At 33.7% G+C, this 16,039-nt stretch overlaps 2 protein-coding genes across 7 annotated transcripts in view; one reads left to right on the top strand and one right to left on the bottom strand.

Annotated features, from left to right (window-relative positions):
• The window catches only part of LOC127855831 (glycine--tRNA ligase-like), a 254,818-nt gene that overhangs the window by 180,894 nt on the left and 57,885 nt on the right, over window positions 1-16,039 (bottom strand). The gene's annotated exons all lie outside the window — the stretch shown is intronic.
• Window positions 80-3,770, top strand: LOC127855842 (cyclin-dependent kinase 5 activator 1-like). The gene has a single exon (XM_052391727.1). The coding sequence runs from the start codon at window positions 397-399 to the stop codon at window positions 1,372-1,374; it is 978 nt and encodes a 325-aa protein (XP_052247687.1). The 5' UTR covers window positions 80-396; the 3' UTR covers window positions 1,375-3,770.

The raw sequence follows: 16,039 nt of genomic DNA, 5'->3' as shown, positions 1-16,039 counted from the left end.
TGTATGCCTGTATAAGGAAATAAATTGATCGACCGCCGCGGAGAAATTCCAATAGAAGTATTAACATAGAAGTAGACGACCATTGCTTGTGGAACTAGTTTGCTTCAAAATTAACTATTCAATACAATCAATTTAGTATAATTTATACTATAATAAATAAACCTATGAGAACAAAGTGCCATTTTGAAGTTCGATTGTGTTATTATTATATAAGTGTTGAAAAGTGGATTTCGCGACAGTTTTTCTCCGGTATTTATATTCTCTGCTAGAGATCAATAATGTTCATGAAGAACACACTTAAAATGATGGACACGTAAATGCGTACTGGAATCGAATAGTTGCAGTCAGTTTGCGGATCCTAGAAAGTTAAACTACTGGTAAAGCTTTAGCTTCACCATGGGTACGGTTTTGTCGTTTTCGCCGCGGCCCCGGAAGCCTCTTTATGAGGAAATAAACTTGAACAATTTCAATTACGAATTATTAAACAACAACAACCACTCTAAAGTAGGAGTATGGGACTCCAAAGACAAGCGAGTGAAACAGCACTCGATTTTCCTCAGCGGACTAAGCTGGAAGAAATTCACCGTAAATGGCAACAAAAAGAAAGACAAGAACATCTTTAACCGACACTCCACTGTCGGGATACTCACGGGAAAGGTTGACAATAATTGTAACATTGAAAACATTAACATCAACAAGAACGTTCAGAAATCTGCGTCTTGCTACAACCTTAAGGCTCCGGACGCACCACTTCAAAACCACGTCGAAAACAACAATAATATAAAGAGCAAAAATGATGTAAACCTGAAAAACAACATAAACAACAATCATAAAATCACCGGCGACCAGAAACCTGAAGTTGAACTGGTTCAAAAGGTCAACAAAGGCACGAGTCCCCGGAAGACCGTCATCCAAGCGTCTACATCCGAGTTGTTGAAGTGTTTGGGGGAGTTTCTGTACCGTCGATGTAAGAAGATGCGCCATTTCGAGGGCATGGACGCAATTGTGTGGCTCCGGACCGTTGACCGATCGCTGCTCCTGCAAGGTTGGCAAGACGTCGCTTTTATCAACCCGGCCAATGTCGTGTTCGTCTTTATGCTCGTACGCGATATGGTTACACCGGAAATGAGTGACGAACTCGAGCTGCAAGCGATCGTCTTGACCTGCCTGTACCTTTCGTACAGCTACATGGGAAACGAAATTAGCTACCCGCTGAAACCGTTTCTAGTTGAAGATGATAGAGACAAATTTTGGGACCGGTGTTTACTGATTATTAACGCACACAGCTCTAGCATGTTGAAGATCAATAGCGATCCGAGCTTTTTCACCGAAGTATTTACAGAACTGAAGCGGTACTCACCGCTAATATCTTAATGCAGACCGGGACATACATCTTAGACTAGTTGATATTAGAGAGGTGTGTGTTTAATCTAACTAGTTCAGGCTTTTGACGACCAGAGCATGTTTTTGAAGTGATAATGCGCATTTTATTTGAATTCTCATTGTCGGCTTTTGCGGACACGAAAATTGCGCGGACTCATTGGCATTAAAGACATGTTGCGGACATTACCGCTTTATTTTATAAAATGAAAGAGCGCATCCTGTTTTGCATGAACTTATAATAACTGGATAGGAGGTTTTGACCAATATCCACATGCGCTGGTAAGAAGATTTAACTTTGTCAGTTTACAAGGCGAACGACATTCATGATCAAAGACAAATAATTTCGAAAATTATTACTCGTTTTGAGCACAGTTCAATACAAGTATCGTCACCACCGACATTTCCCGGGGATCATGGAAAGGCCACGTGATGTACGTTTAAACGGTATCCATTCCGGTTCAATGATATTCATGCCATCTTGTATATTTTATCAAAATACATAAGATGTGACATTATTATTAACTTCAATTTAGTGCAAATAATACAATGCCAGTAAAAACAATACTTTAACTTGAAGAAAACAATTATTCAATGTCATAATGGATTGTACGGTACCAAAGGATCCGCGAAGTTAAGGGGAAGTAACCGTAGAGCGGAAAACTATTGATTTTCGACGCTCACACAATCATATTCGTTTTTATGGCTCCATTAAATAACGTAAAATGCAAAAACTACAACGTAACCGCGTTCAGGCTCTCGATGTATTGTACTTGTGTCAGCCATTTTGTTGTCGCTACCAGTTTAGGCTTGTTAGGTGTTTGTAAAAAAAAATGATTAGTTTTGCAATCTCTTTCCAGAGTTGAGGATCGTAGCAGTTATGTTTAATGTATCGATGCATCGATCGATAACTCTGGAATGAATCTGCGATCATTTAGAAGTAGTGTTAAATAACACACATGGGTGCAGATATATTGATTATACATTGTATTTTGTGATAGCTTTGAAATCATGCTTTTTTTGTTGTTGATGTTCAATATAATTGTTGATATTTGATAAATTGTGCAATAGACATCCAAACACGATTGATGGGTAAACTCCGATTTGTAGTATTTATAAATTTATAAATGTTAATAAAGTGATGAATACGAAACAGATTGAGCACAGACGAACATACGTTTATTGCATACATGTATACAAAAACGGGTGCGAACCGCGTCATGCGAAAATGGGTCTTATAACATATTCGGCCGGCGGAGCTTCACACCAGCCTGCGCAGATTGCCTGAATGCGCGAGCAGGTCTTGAGATATGCTTGTCGCAATTATTTTTCGCATGATGGTCTAATGTGAAGATTGTAGAGGTTTTCTGTTAAAATTGACCTTTCTAATTTTCACTAGCAGCCATGTGAATGTATAAGTGGATGCGATGTGCAAAATAAATGCTGTAATAATACGGTCATGAAGAGCCAGGCTTTCCAACTAGTAAGTAAGATAAAAAAGGATGGGAATACTTGTCCTCGATTACTTAAGCGTTTTTTTTTAAATATTAATATATACAAATAAGTGTTTAACATAAATGTTAACAATCCACATTTATAATTTCATGATTATATGACACATAATGGTCATAAATTATGCCATTTGTCAATGGAAAATTAATACTTGACACTGTTTACAGTATGAAATTAAGATCATAACTAAATATTATTCTCTTTACGGCATACTTGAGAATCGTCGAGATATCGGGACCGAGTCGTTCTGCCATCAATATCCTCATTTAGGTTCTGGAAACATTTGGGTCGCGTTCTGAGAAAACTGGGCATAATGCATGTGCGTAAAGTGTCGTCCCAGATAAGCCTGTGCAGTCCACACAGGCTAATCATGAACGACACTTTCCGCTTTCATGGTATTTTTTAATTTCAAAGAAGTTGCTCCTCACCGAAAATCAAGTTTAGGCGGAAAGTGTCGACCCTGATTAGCCTGTGCGGACTGCACATGCTAATCTGGGACGACACTTTACCCACATGCATTTAGCCCAATTTCCACAGAACAAGACACATTTAGTTCCAAATATTTCATCAAAGCAAGCAACGATCAATTTCAAAATATGACATATATTATAATTATGCAATCCGTTTGTTGTGGGCCAGTATTTTATGTGTGTTTGTTTTTAAATAAGACCAATAAGTACGGATATAAAACAATCAAGGAATCAATAAATAAGTATCACTACGCAACGTACTGTTCATTTGGCATTTGCTTTTTCGCAGTCATGCTTAAAAGTTGTTTATCTGTTAAATCTATATATCGGACTTTTTATACTGAACTTTGTTCTATTACATTCTGTTCATATAACAAAAGGAAATATGTGTTTGTTTTTCAGGCATTTAATACGGATATCCATTGTGTATTTAAAATGCACGACTTTACAATAAAAAGCATTAATAATGTGTATCGCCTTCTCCATTTTTGTAGACAAAACTGCTTTGACAAAAAAATTGACAAGCATTATTTTTAAACAGAACCAAGTTTAATTGCTTGTGTTAATTTCGCCATAAGGGTTGGTGAATTTTTTTTTAAAACCATTATTATCTTTATTGTATTATATTATAATTATTTAAGCATATCGCCACAGTATTAATTACATAATATTCAAATTAAATATAAAACTAACCAGTTTTGATTTTAGAAACTGTAATTTAATGTAATAAAAAATACGCGGTAGTTCAATATTTGAAATATTCATAAGTACAAAGAAAACGATACAACCATTCCATGCTATTCATTTATGGTAGAAAGATGTAAACGACATTCTAGCTGTTCCACTGAAAACGTTGGAAAGTATGTATCTCTATATAAAATGTTCATAACGGAATCAGGTTTTCACAAGATCCCCTATACTTTTTGATAAAAGCAACACACTTTGCTCATTGGTAGTTTAAAGTATTTAAGACAAAATAGGCTATGGACCCAATTCATATTTTTCAAATTGGCGATCTTTTACAAATCAAATGAAATATTACAATACTTTATTATTAATCATGCTGATAATAAAAAATCTTTGCAAGAAAAACATTTATTATAAGTATTTTGTTAATTTTGTACTTTTTGTAAGGTCAAAAGGTCTTTTTTGGGGGAAAAAATATGCTTTTTTGGCAAATATTAATTTACTTTTATAATAAATAGATCCATAAAACAGATTATCATGGTCAGGCTACTGGTGTTTATTGCAAGTTTTGAGGCAAAGAATTTATGTGTATATTTGAAAAGAGAATTTTATATCCTTCCAGAAAACCCATTTCTTAAGTGTCACAGCCGTGCATAATCTATGATTTGTTTGGGTAAAATCACTCAAAATCGAAAGTTTTCCCTTTGATTTCTGTAATAATTAAATAAATAGTCATTTTCAGTCATGGGAATTCATCCAGGATCTCTGTTTTGGGGTATTAAAAAGGTATCAGAAACCTTTCTTATAATTCAGAAGAAAAAAAATTTCCATGTATTTTTTTAAAGGGAAAAACCACCAAATTTCGCATTTATTTTTGCAAATTTGCCTATTTTTCACATTTTAATTCCGCGAATTCTTTTACCAAGTAAACAATTTCCAAAATATTTGTCTAATTAGTGTTTTAAAACACACATATGGCCTCCTTGTTTCATTCCAACAACGACTTTTTTATCAACATCTATAAGTGATGTTGGGTGGAAATGAATAAAATCACACACAAAACTGCTGATTTCTGGAATACTTTGATTTAATAAGATTTATAAGACATGTGATCATTATAATAATCAAATATTGTTCGCATATATACAATTGCATATAAGATCACTCTAAACAAACAATGCAAATAAGATCACTCTAAACAAACAATGAAATGACCGCAGTGTTATTATAAGTCAAAAGACTCAAAACCACTATTTGTTACAGTTTATGTAGGTTTAAAACCACTAACCTTTAACTATTTTAGCTGTTTAGTCCATTTTTCAGATTTTAGTTCCTCGAATTTTTACTCAACTGAAATGATTTTCAAAATAGTAGACCAACTATTGTATTAAAACACACAAAAGGGTCCTCCTGATTTAATTGAAACATGAAAATTTTTGAATGACGACTTTTAGTGAGATTTCAGGAACAATATACGAAATCAAACACAAAACTGCTGATTTCTGGAATAGTTTGATATAGTTAGATTTATAAAACATGTGGTCACGATAATAATAAAAACTGTTCGTCTTAGTACATATGAGAATAACATAGCTAAAAAACAAAACATTCCAATGAGTACAGTGTACTTGTAGGTTTAAAACCACTAACTTTTTTACATTTTCTTGCTTTTTGAGTCATTTCACCTGATTTATTTGTGCGGTTTTCATTTCCACCCAAAATCACTAATAGATGTTGATAAACAAGTAGTTGTTGGAATGAAACATGGAGGCCATATGTGTGTTTTTAAAACACTGATTAGACAAATAAATTAAAATTTGAAATATTGGAAAATTTGCAAAAATAAAATGCGAAATTTGGTGGTTTTTCCCTTAAACAAAATATATGGAATTTTTTTTAATGAATTATCAGAAAGGTTTCTGATACCTATTTAATACCCCAAAACTGAAACCCTGGTTGAATTCCCATGACTGAAACTGTCTATTTATTTAATAATTCCAGAAATCAGAGCGAAAATTTTCGATTTTGAGTGATTTTACCCAAACAAATCATAGATTATGCACGGCTGTGACACTTAAGAAATGGGTGGTCTGGAAGGATATAAAATTCTCTTTTCAAATATACACAAGCATTCTTGGCCTCAAAACTTGCAATAAACACCAGTGGGCTCCCGGACCATGATAATCGGCTTTATGGATTTATTTATTATTAAAGTAAATTAATATTTGCCAAAAAAGCATAAATTCCCACCCCCCCCCTCCCCAAAAAAAGACCTTTTGACCTTACAAAAAGTACAAAATTAACAAAATACTTATAATAAATGTTTTTCTTGCAAAGATTTTTTATTATCAGCATAATTAGTAATAAAGTATTGTAATATTTCATTTGATTTGTAAAAGATCGCAACAAAAAATCAGCACCTCGATATTTTCTCCTTTTTTTGAGGTTTAAGGTTGGCGGCCATTTTGAAAAATATGAATTGGGTCCATAGCCTATTTTTGTCTTAAATACTTTAAACTATCAATGAGTGTGTTGCTTTTATCAAAAAGTGAACAATTTCACTGAATACAAGCACCATATGTGGTGGAGAATGTGACCGCGGTTAGATTTTAAGGCAGCTTTAAGGTCTGGAAGGGTGAACTCGTTGAATGCTGTTATTTCTTTATTTAAGGACTGACACAATATGTTGAGAATATTATACAAATGAGATATCTGTAAATACAAAAATAAGAAAAACACTTGCTTACATAGCATACGTTCAATGAGTATTGAAATTATAGATTTGAGTAGGAAAATCCTATTTTTTTAACTTTAGGCGGCCATTTTGGAAGCCATTTTGACTTTTATGCAATATTTGATTCATTTTTTTCATGCAGAAACATATGTTAATTAATTAATAACATAAAACAGCTAATTTCAGTGCCATAAACAGAATATTTTAATCAAATATGGCAGTAAAATGTAATTTCCTAAATTTAGGCGGCCATCTTGAAAATGGCGGCCATCTTGAAAATTGGAGATGGGTCCATAGCTAAAATTGTATAAAATACTTAAATCTACAAATGTGCCAAGTTTGTTGCTTTTATCAAAAAGTGAACAGTCATTTCACCATATGACCCCACTACTAATACAATAACGCGACGTCGTAACGACCCCGGTATTATTCGCATAAATCGCTACAAACAGATCATATGAACGCGACATTTGACGCGAATTGTCTTGTGATGCCGATGAACATGCCCTCTAAGCAGCTTTAAATCGATTTCGATTAATGGGAAAATTCAAAAACCCATTATACTAACAACAGTAAACTTGACAACTTATAAAAACAGCGACGTAGACAAATTAATGTATTCATTGTGCACTCGAATTATTTAGAATGCAAAATACAAAAAGATGACATTACAAATTACAAGCAATCCACGAAATTGCTTGGCAATGTGCGTCTGGATTGTTTAACGACACAAACACGTGTCTTATACATAATAGAAACACAAACTTAGATTGATTTCCAATATAGAAAGAGCTTACATATACAGACGGGCTTCATTGATTATGCAAACGTCTCGGTACTCATCAATTAATGAATGATAATGCCGCGTTTGTGGTGTTCTATCGAACTCCATTAATACTTAAAATCCGTTACCAATGGCAACATATATGGCATCATGGCATTGATCGATCAACAGATACATATTTCAAGTGAACTTCTTTTTATATGAATCAGAGCTGATGCCATTTAATGCGCTCTACTTTTCCAGTAAAAAGCTGTTTTGATGTTTTTATTTATAGTAAAACTGTTCTGAAAAAATCTTCAATTCACTAAACTATACTTCTGCTACTATTACAACTATTTCTGATGCTGCTGCTGCTAATGATTACTGCTGCTCCAGCTACTGCTGCGAAAAACTCCTGCTGATTCTGATGCTGCTGCTCATGCTACTGCGGACTGCTGCTGCTTTTGTAACTTCTAGTGCTACTGCTGCTGCAACAGCTGCCACTAATGATACTGCTGCTGCTACTGCTTATATAAACTGCTGTTGCTGCTGTTACTTCCGCTGCGAACTGCTGATAATGCTTTTGCCACTGCTTCTGCTTATACAAATGAATCTGCATCTGCTTCTGCTATTGCTTTTGCTAAAAATTCTGCTACTACTGCTGATTATGCTCATGTGACTGATGTTGCTGCTTCTGCTGCATCTACTGCTTTTGCTGTTTCTTCTTCTTCTGCGTCTACTATTGCTGATAATTCTGATGCTCTTGCTACTATTGCTACTACTGATTCTGCTACTGCTTCTTCTGTTACTAGTGATGCTGAAGAAGAAGTACAGAACCACTTAGATAACCTATATGTCTATTGTAATACATGGGGGCTTAATGTGAATACTTCAAAAACAAAAATAATGATTTTTCGTAAAAGGGGTAAAATTCGAAATGATGAAAAATGGACATATAATGGCCAAGATATAGAAATCGTAGATAATTTTAATTATCTCGGCACTGTTTTAAATTACACTGGTAGTTTCACTTTAAATCAAGAACATTTGGTTGGAAAAGCCCTTAAGGCTATGAATATTTTACTCTATAAATGTAAGCAGTATGATCTTAAACCGAAATTATTTTGCCAGTTGTTTGATTCTTTTGTTGGATCTATTTGTTGTTATGCCTCTGAAATATGGGGTTTCAATAAATCAAAAGAGATCGAACGCATTCATTTAAAATTTTGCAAGAGATTGTTAAATGTGAAAATAAGCACATGTAACGCTACAGTTTATGGTGAGCTAGGCAGATATCCATTATATGTAAATAGATACGTACGCATTGTTAAGTATTGGTTAAAAATTATTAACAGTAAAAATATTATAATACAAACTGTGTATATTCAAGCATTAAATGATTGTAATAAGGGATGCAACAATTGGGTTGCAAATGTTAAACAATTGTTAAACGATTACGGATTTTCCTATGTTTTTGAAGCAGCAAATATAACTAATAGTCATGCTTTTGTTTGTGAATTTAAATGCAGAATTATTGATACCTTTAAGCAAGAATGGTTTGGTGATATGAATAGAGTTTCTACTCTAGATATGTATAGAATGTTTAAAACTACTCTTGAATATGAAAACTATTTAGATTTATTACCCAAGAGTCTACGTTTATACTTTGTGAAATTAAGGGCTTCCGCCCATCCATTGAGAATTCAGACAGGAAGATACTCACGCAACAATATCCCCCGTGAAGAACGTTATTGCCTTTGTTGTAATCAACGAGATATAGAGGATGAATTCCATTTTATTTGTGTTTGTTCATGTTACCGTTTTCTACGGCAAAAATTCATTAAACGTTTTTATTTCGTGAATCCATCGGTTGTTAAGTTCCATAGTTTATTAACATCAACTTGTAAATTTGAAATATTTAACGTGTGTAAATATGTTAAGGAAGCATTATCTGTACGAAATGCTATTTTAAATAATACCACTGAATTATAGTTTGACTTTCTTCAAAGAAGTGTATGTATCACTTTGCAGTCACTGATAGTATTTGTAATACATTGTCCTTACTGCCTTTAACATTATTATGTTTCTCCTTGTCAAAATCGTTGTTTATCTCTGTTCTTATTTTGTTTAGAAATGTCATTTCATTGAATTTAGTTCTGAAATGTCATTTTACTTACTAACATATATACATCATTATATTGATTTGGTTACCTACTATAGTATAAGGATACGTGACATTACTTTATTTATAATTATATGCATTAAAGACGATGTACTTATGTATAAGTCTTAATAAACTGTCTGTTCTGTTCTGTTCTGTTCTTTTACTGCTGCTACTGCTTTTGTTAATGCTGCTACTGCTACTGTTGCTGTTTCTGCTTCTATTTATGATATTGCTGCTAATGCTTCTTTTGCGTGCTGCTACTGTTGTTGTTACTATTGCTATTTCTGCTGATGCTTCTGCTATTAATGTTGCTGCTGATGCAGACTGCTTCTTCTGCCAGTCCTGCTGCTACGACTACAGCTGATGCTACAGCTATTGCTGCTGCTGCGGATTTCTACTGATGTTGCTGTTGATAATGTGGACTGCAACTACTGCTGATTCTGATGCTGCTATTGCTTAAGCTACTGCTACTGTTACTACTACCACTTCTATTACGACGACTACTATAATAACAACTACTACACCTTCTACTACAACAACTACTACTACTACTACTACTACTACTACTACTACTACTACTACTACTACTGCTACTGCTACTGCTGCTGCTGTTGCTGCTGCTGCTGCTGCTACTACCACTACTACTACTACCACTACTACTACTACTTCTACTACTACTACTACTACTACTACTACTACTACTACTACTACTACTTCTACTACTACTACTACTACTTCTACTACTACTAATACTACTTCTACTACTACTACTACTACTACTACTACTACTACTACTACTACTACTACTACTACTACTACTACTACTACTACTACTACTACTACTTCTTCTGCTACTACTACTACTCCTACTACTACTACTACTACTACTAGTACTACTACTACGTCTACTACTACTACTAGAAGTACTACTACTACTACTACTACTACTACTACTACTACTACTACTACTACTACTACTACTACTACTATTATTATTATTACTACTACTACTACTACTACTACTACTACTACTACTACTACTACTACTACTACTACTTCTACTACTACTACTACTACTACTACTACTACTACTACTACTACTACTACTACTACTACTACTACTACTACTACTACTGCTGCTGCTGCTACTACTACTTGTACTACAACAGCATCAAAACTAAAACAACGACAGCAACTACTACTTCTACTACTACTGCTGATGCTACTTCTACTACTATTTCTACTGTTGCTACTACTACAACAACAACAACAACAACAACAACACCATCAACGACAATAACAACAACAAAAACACAACTACTACTACTTCTGCTACTGCTGCTGCTGTTACTTCTACAATAACAACAACTACTACTACTTCTACTACTACAACTACCTACTACTACTACTAGTTACTACTACTACTATTATTACTTCTACTACAACTACCTACTACTACTACTACTACTACTACTACTACTACTACTACTACTACTTCTACTACTACTACTACTACTACTACTACAACAACTACTACTACTACTACTACTACTACTACTACTACTAGTACTACTACTTCTACTACTACTACTACTACTTCTACTACTACTACTACTACTACTACTACTACTACTACTACTACTACTACTACTACTACTAGTACTACTACTTCTACTACTACTACTACTACTTCTACTACTACTACTACTACTTCTACTACTACTACTACTACTACTACTACTACAACAACTACTACTACTACTACTACTACTACTACTACTAATAGTACTACTACTTCTACTACTACTACTACTACTTCTACTACTACTACTACTACTTCTACTACTACTACTACTACTACTACTACTACTACTACTACTACTACTACTACTACTTCGACTACTACTACTGCTGCTGCTGCTGATGCTACTACTACTACAACTACTTCTACTGCTGCTCCTGCTGCTACTACTACTACAACAACAACAACAACAACAACACCATAAACGACAATAACAACAACAAAAACAACTACTACTACTGCTGCTGCTGTTACTTAAACAACAACAACAACAACTACTACTACTACTACTACTACTACTACTACTGCTTCTACTTCTACTTGTAACTACTACTACTATTATTATTACTACTACTACTACTACTACTACTACTACTACTACTACTACAACTACTACAACAAATACTAGTACTACTTCTACTACTACTACTACTACCATCGGCCGTAGACATTATTTCTAACTTTATTAAGACTAGTTTCTCATACATCAACTCACTATTCAATCAACAAGCAACACGGAAAGAAACTTTGAACGTTTTTTAAACCTTGTTTAGATATACGCCTTTTTAAATAGAAATATAGGACAGAATGTGATAGCAATCAAGTCGGCAGTTTGATGCTTTATGCACTGGTTTCAATGTATTTGATTTGAGTGTCGCGGTTATTAAACTTATTCGCTTTTTATTTTGTTATTGGTTCAGTCTCACTTTTTTTCTACTGGGAACGGTAAGTAGTCTGGCTGTAATATTTTCAATTCATGAGGTGATGTGTGCTTCAAGCATATTTTGTTACATTTTAATTTATCGAGAATAGTATACCAATATATGTTTTTCACTGATATCTGCTGTGCATGAGATATCAATTAGTGCAAAGGACTGACATTGCACTGAATATAATTCCCGTCTGGTAGGTATGATGAATGAATTAATAAATGATACAATTTAAGTACACAAACTTACTCAAATGTACATTTAATATAAATAAAGTTCTATGAACACGTCACCGACATAATTCTAGATTCTAATGACTTCGGTGCGTCTTAATTTAATAATTTGAATCATTTGCATGTATGTATGTTCTATGTATATATTAGAAAATTTAAGCATTAGAATGGTCACAATAATATTATTTGTTCAATTCATATGCATAAACAAAACAAATCGCTGCTTATTAGCCGGTTAACTAATAATACATAACACAAACAAGAACACTATTTTTGTTTCAAAATAATAGTTAATAAAAAATAAACCAAAATTGATGGCACTATGACATGATAGTGAAAAGACAGGGAGTAACACATTTTAGTCGTTTATGTCGCGTGACTGGACTGTATGCCAGGGAGTAACACATTTTAGTCGTTTATGTCGCGTGACTGGACTGTATGCCAGGGAGTAACACATTTTAGTCGTTTATGTCGCGTGACTGGACTCTATTATTATTTAATGTATCTGAAGTGAAGTTCTATGTTTCGGTTGGTGATTATATGGTTTTCTGTCATCAGTGACATTTAAAATGTGAAACTTTTCATTTGCCTGAACTCATTGAACTGGTGTGGAATATATAAGAATATTGCTTCATTTCGTACTAAAATGCGATCACAGATATACGCTAAGTGATTCATCAGCTGCATTTAGTATTTGGTTTAGAAATATTGTTATCTCGATATTCATACATGTAATGAGGTTCTCTGAAATATGTGGCCGAAGAGAGCTGTATACATGGTGTATCTGTTTGCCTGCGAATTCACATAATATATTCGGGGTAGATACACTTGCATATTGCATCCACGAATGTCATGTGGTGACGTATTTATTGCATACAGGAATAGACAATTTTGCACATTTCATGAAGGAGTGTACGCACGTGCATATTGCATGAAGGAGTGGGCGCAATCCATATTACATCAAAGATGATTTTAGTAATTTTATATCTGAGCCGCATCTACATCGGGATGTGAAATGTCGACGGTATGCTTACGTTTGGTAAAAATCTGCAATAAACTTGTTGGTATTGATTAAGTTAAAATATCAAACATTAACATGCTAATGTGTGTCGCCGTTGAACTGACAAAAAATGTCGAGTATAATATAAATTGTACGAGCCTCCTATCTACTAGTTCAAACTGTTGATGGCTAAGTCCAAGGTGTTTATTATGCCCCAAAACATGAATTTAACATTAGTGCGAAAGTAAACAAACTTTCTGGACCTCAACAACTTTTCTGGGATTTGATTGACTTTTTTATATTAAAATACAAAATGTTTACTACATATTTCTTATTTTTCTTTCATAAGGAAGTTATGGATTTTTTACTTTACAAAACTTAATCTTCTCATTTCTAATTTTGACAGTGCCAAACTAAAAAACGTAATGCATCGAGTAGTGTATAATATCATAACTATGATATTTAGAATTAATAAAAATTCGACATATTTCGTATCAGTGTTTTTTCCCCAAAATTACAGCCTCTTACAGGCTGTGTCCAAATTGCAAAATGTAAATAAGGCTGTTTTCCAATGGCAAAAAGTAACATTTTTTCGAAAAATCTGGCCAAAATCTCCAAAAAAAATAAGCAAAACTTTTTTAATAAACTCAATTGGTTTATTGCGTTCATCATACAGCAGTTTAATTCCCTAGCACTATATAATATTAAGTTCAGAACGTAGTTAAAAATGCACGTATTAACAATTGGTATATTGTAATTTATAATAATAATAATAATAATTTTAAAATATTTCCTAATTTCATGGTTTATTGCACTTAATCCCCAATCAAAAAGACACGGGCTGTAAAATATTACGCGAAGAAAAATCAATGCTTATGCTTGATGTTTATTGTATCATTTATCTTACTTCAGAAAATTCTACGACGACCCTACGTCTTGTTTTCTGTTAACAGGAAGAAGGAAACAACATAAGCGGTGTAATAAAACTGTAAAACATTCACATGCAAACAAAACCTATTACTCTCACACAATAACCCCCTTTACCGTTTTCTTTTACTCTTACTCATAAGGGTGGGTGAAAAACTGATTCCATTCATATCCATCAGGATTGCGGAAGCATTTTCGGCACACATTTCAGAAATAAAACATGTTTTTCTTCCCTGTAAAGCACCCTTAGGAAATGCAAAGCATAGCAAACGGCACAATAACTAACCAGGGCTAAAGTAAATTCACCATGATACCATGGTTATTCATGTCTGAAGGTAAAATAACCATTAATTGTTACAAGTGCAAACAATTGCATGCGTTGGATTAAAATATACAATATATTGTCTTAGTGAGTTTTCTTATGCTGCAAATTCCATAAATATTATAACCTGCAAGCAAATTGCATGTAATGTAAAAGTAAACATTATGGCTGAATTTCGTAGTTTTGTAAAATATACTTTTAATAACATGCTGTGTCTGAAATTATAGTTACATGAAAGAAAACAAATAAAGAGTAACACTTATGAAATAAATAAAATAATCATAGGCTTCGGTACTTGACAATTATGCTTCTGTGCCAAATATATTGAAATGTAGTCACTTTGTATGCTGTTTAGTAACTTAAGTAATCATGCGGCGTATGGAAGGAAATCCGCTAGTACATGCATGATGTTAAATGACATCCTTATGTTAACTAATGGCATATGCTTGCTGATACATGGCAGTTACATTTTTCCTAGATACAATTGCTGTGCAAACATTTCATCTTCTTTGCCACATATTGATAAGTTTATAATCACAACACACATATATATATATATATATATATATATATATATATATATATATATATATATATATATATATATATATATATATATATATATATATACATAAATTTATCTTTACTTCGTGTGTGTTATTGACTATTGCATATTACTTAACGCCAACTGCATTTTTGAATATGATACATGATTTTTGTATTGTGCTATTCGTTATCAACATACTGTTTATACAATCCGACTTCACACTAGTAATAACACTATCAATTACACAAGTAATTACACTAGCAATTTAACAAGACGACAGCAATATGTATTAAACATGTTGCAAGGCAAGACGCAACATGAAGTTATGATCAAATGCGACATGACAATTTGTAATATGTAATAACGGAATCCGGATAGTGCCATCTATAATCTCGCACTTCTTTCATCAACGGCGACACACGATATTTTGCGCGACACACGATATTTTGCGCGATACACGAAGCGACGCGCGAGAATGTACCACGAAATATCGCCCTTGTGTAGGTAGCCCAAAAGGCGATATATCGTTGTAAATATCGTGTGTCGCTTCGTGTATCGCGCAAAATATCGTGTGTCGCTTTGAGTATCGCGCAAAATATCGTGTCTCGCGTTCAAAGGGCGACACACGAAGCGATACTTGATATTTTGCGCGATACACGAAGCGACACGCGTTATTTGTACTGTTCAAATATCGCTGTATTAATATCGCATGTCGACTCCCGCGTTTTTTAAACGGTGTTACAGCTATTTTTAAACATTTATTATCAATATGCCCTGCTTGATGCACAT

This window comes from Dreissena polymorpha, chromosome 13 (assembly GCF_020536995.1).
Source record: "Dreissena polymorpha isolate Duluth1 chromosome 13, UMN_Dpol_1.0, whole genome shotgun sequence".
Lineage (NCBI taxonomy): Eukaryota > Metazoa > Mollusca > Bivalvia > Myida > Dreissenidae > Dreissena > Dreissena polymorpha.
The sequence above is the reverse complement of the archived record's forward strand: the minus strand, read 5'-3'. Positions and strand labels throughout refer to the sequence as shown.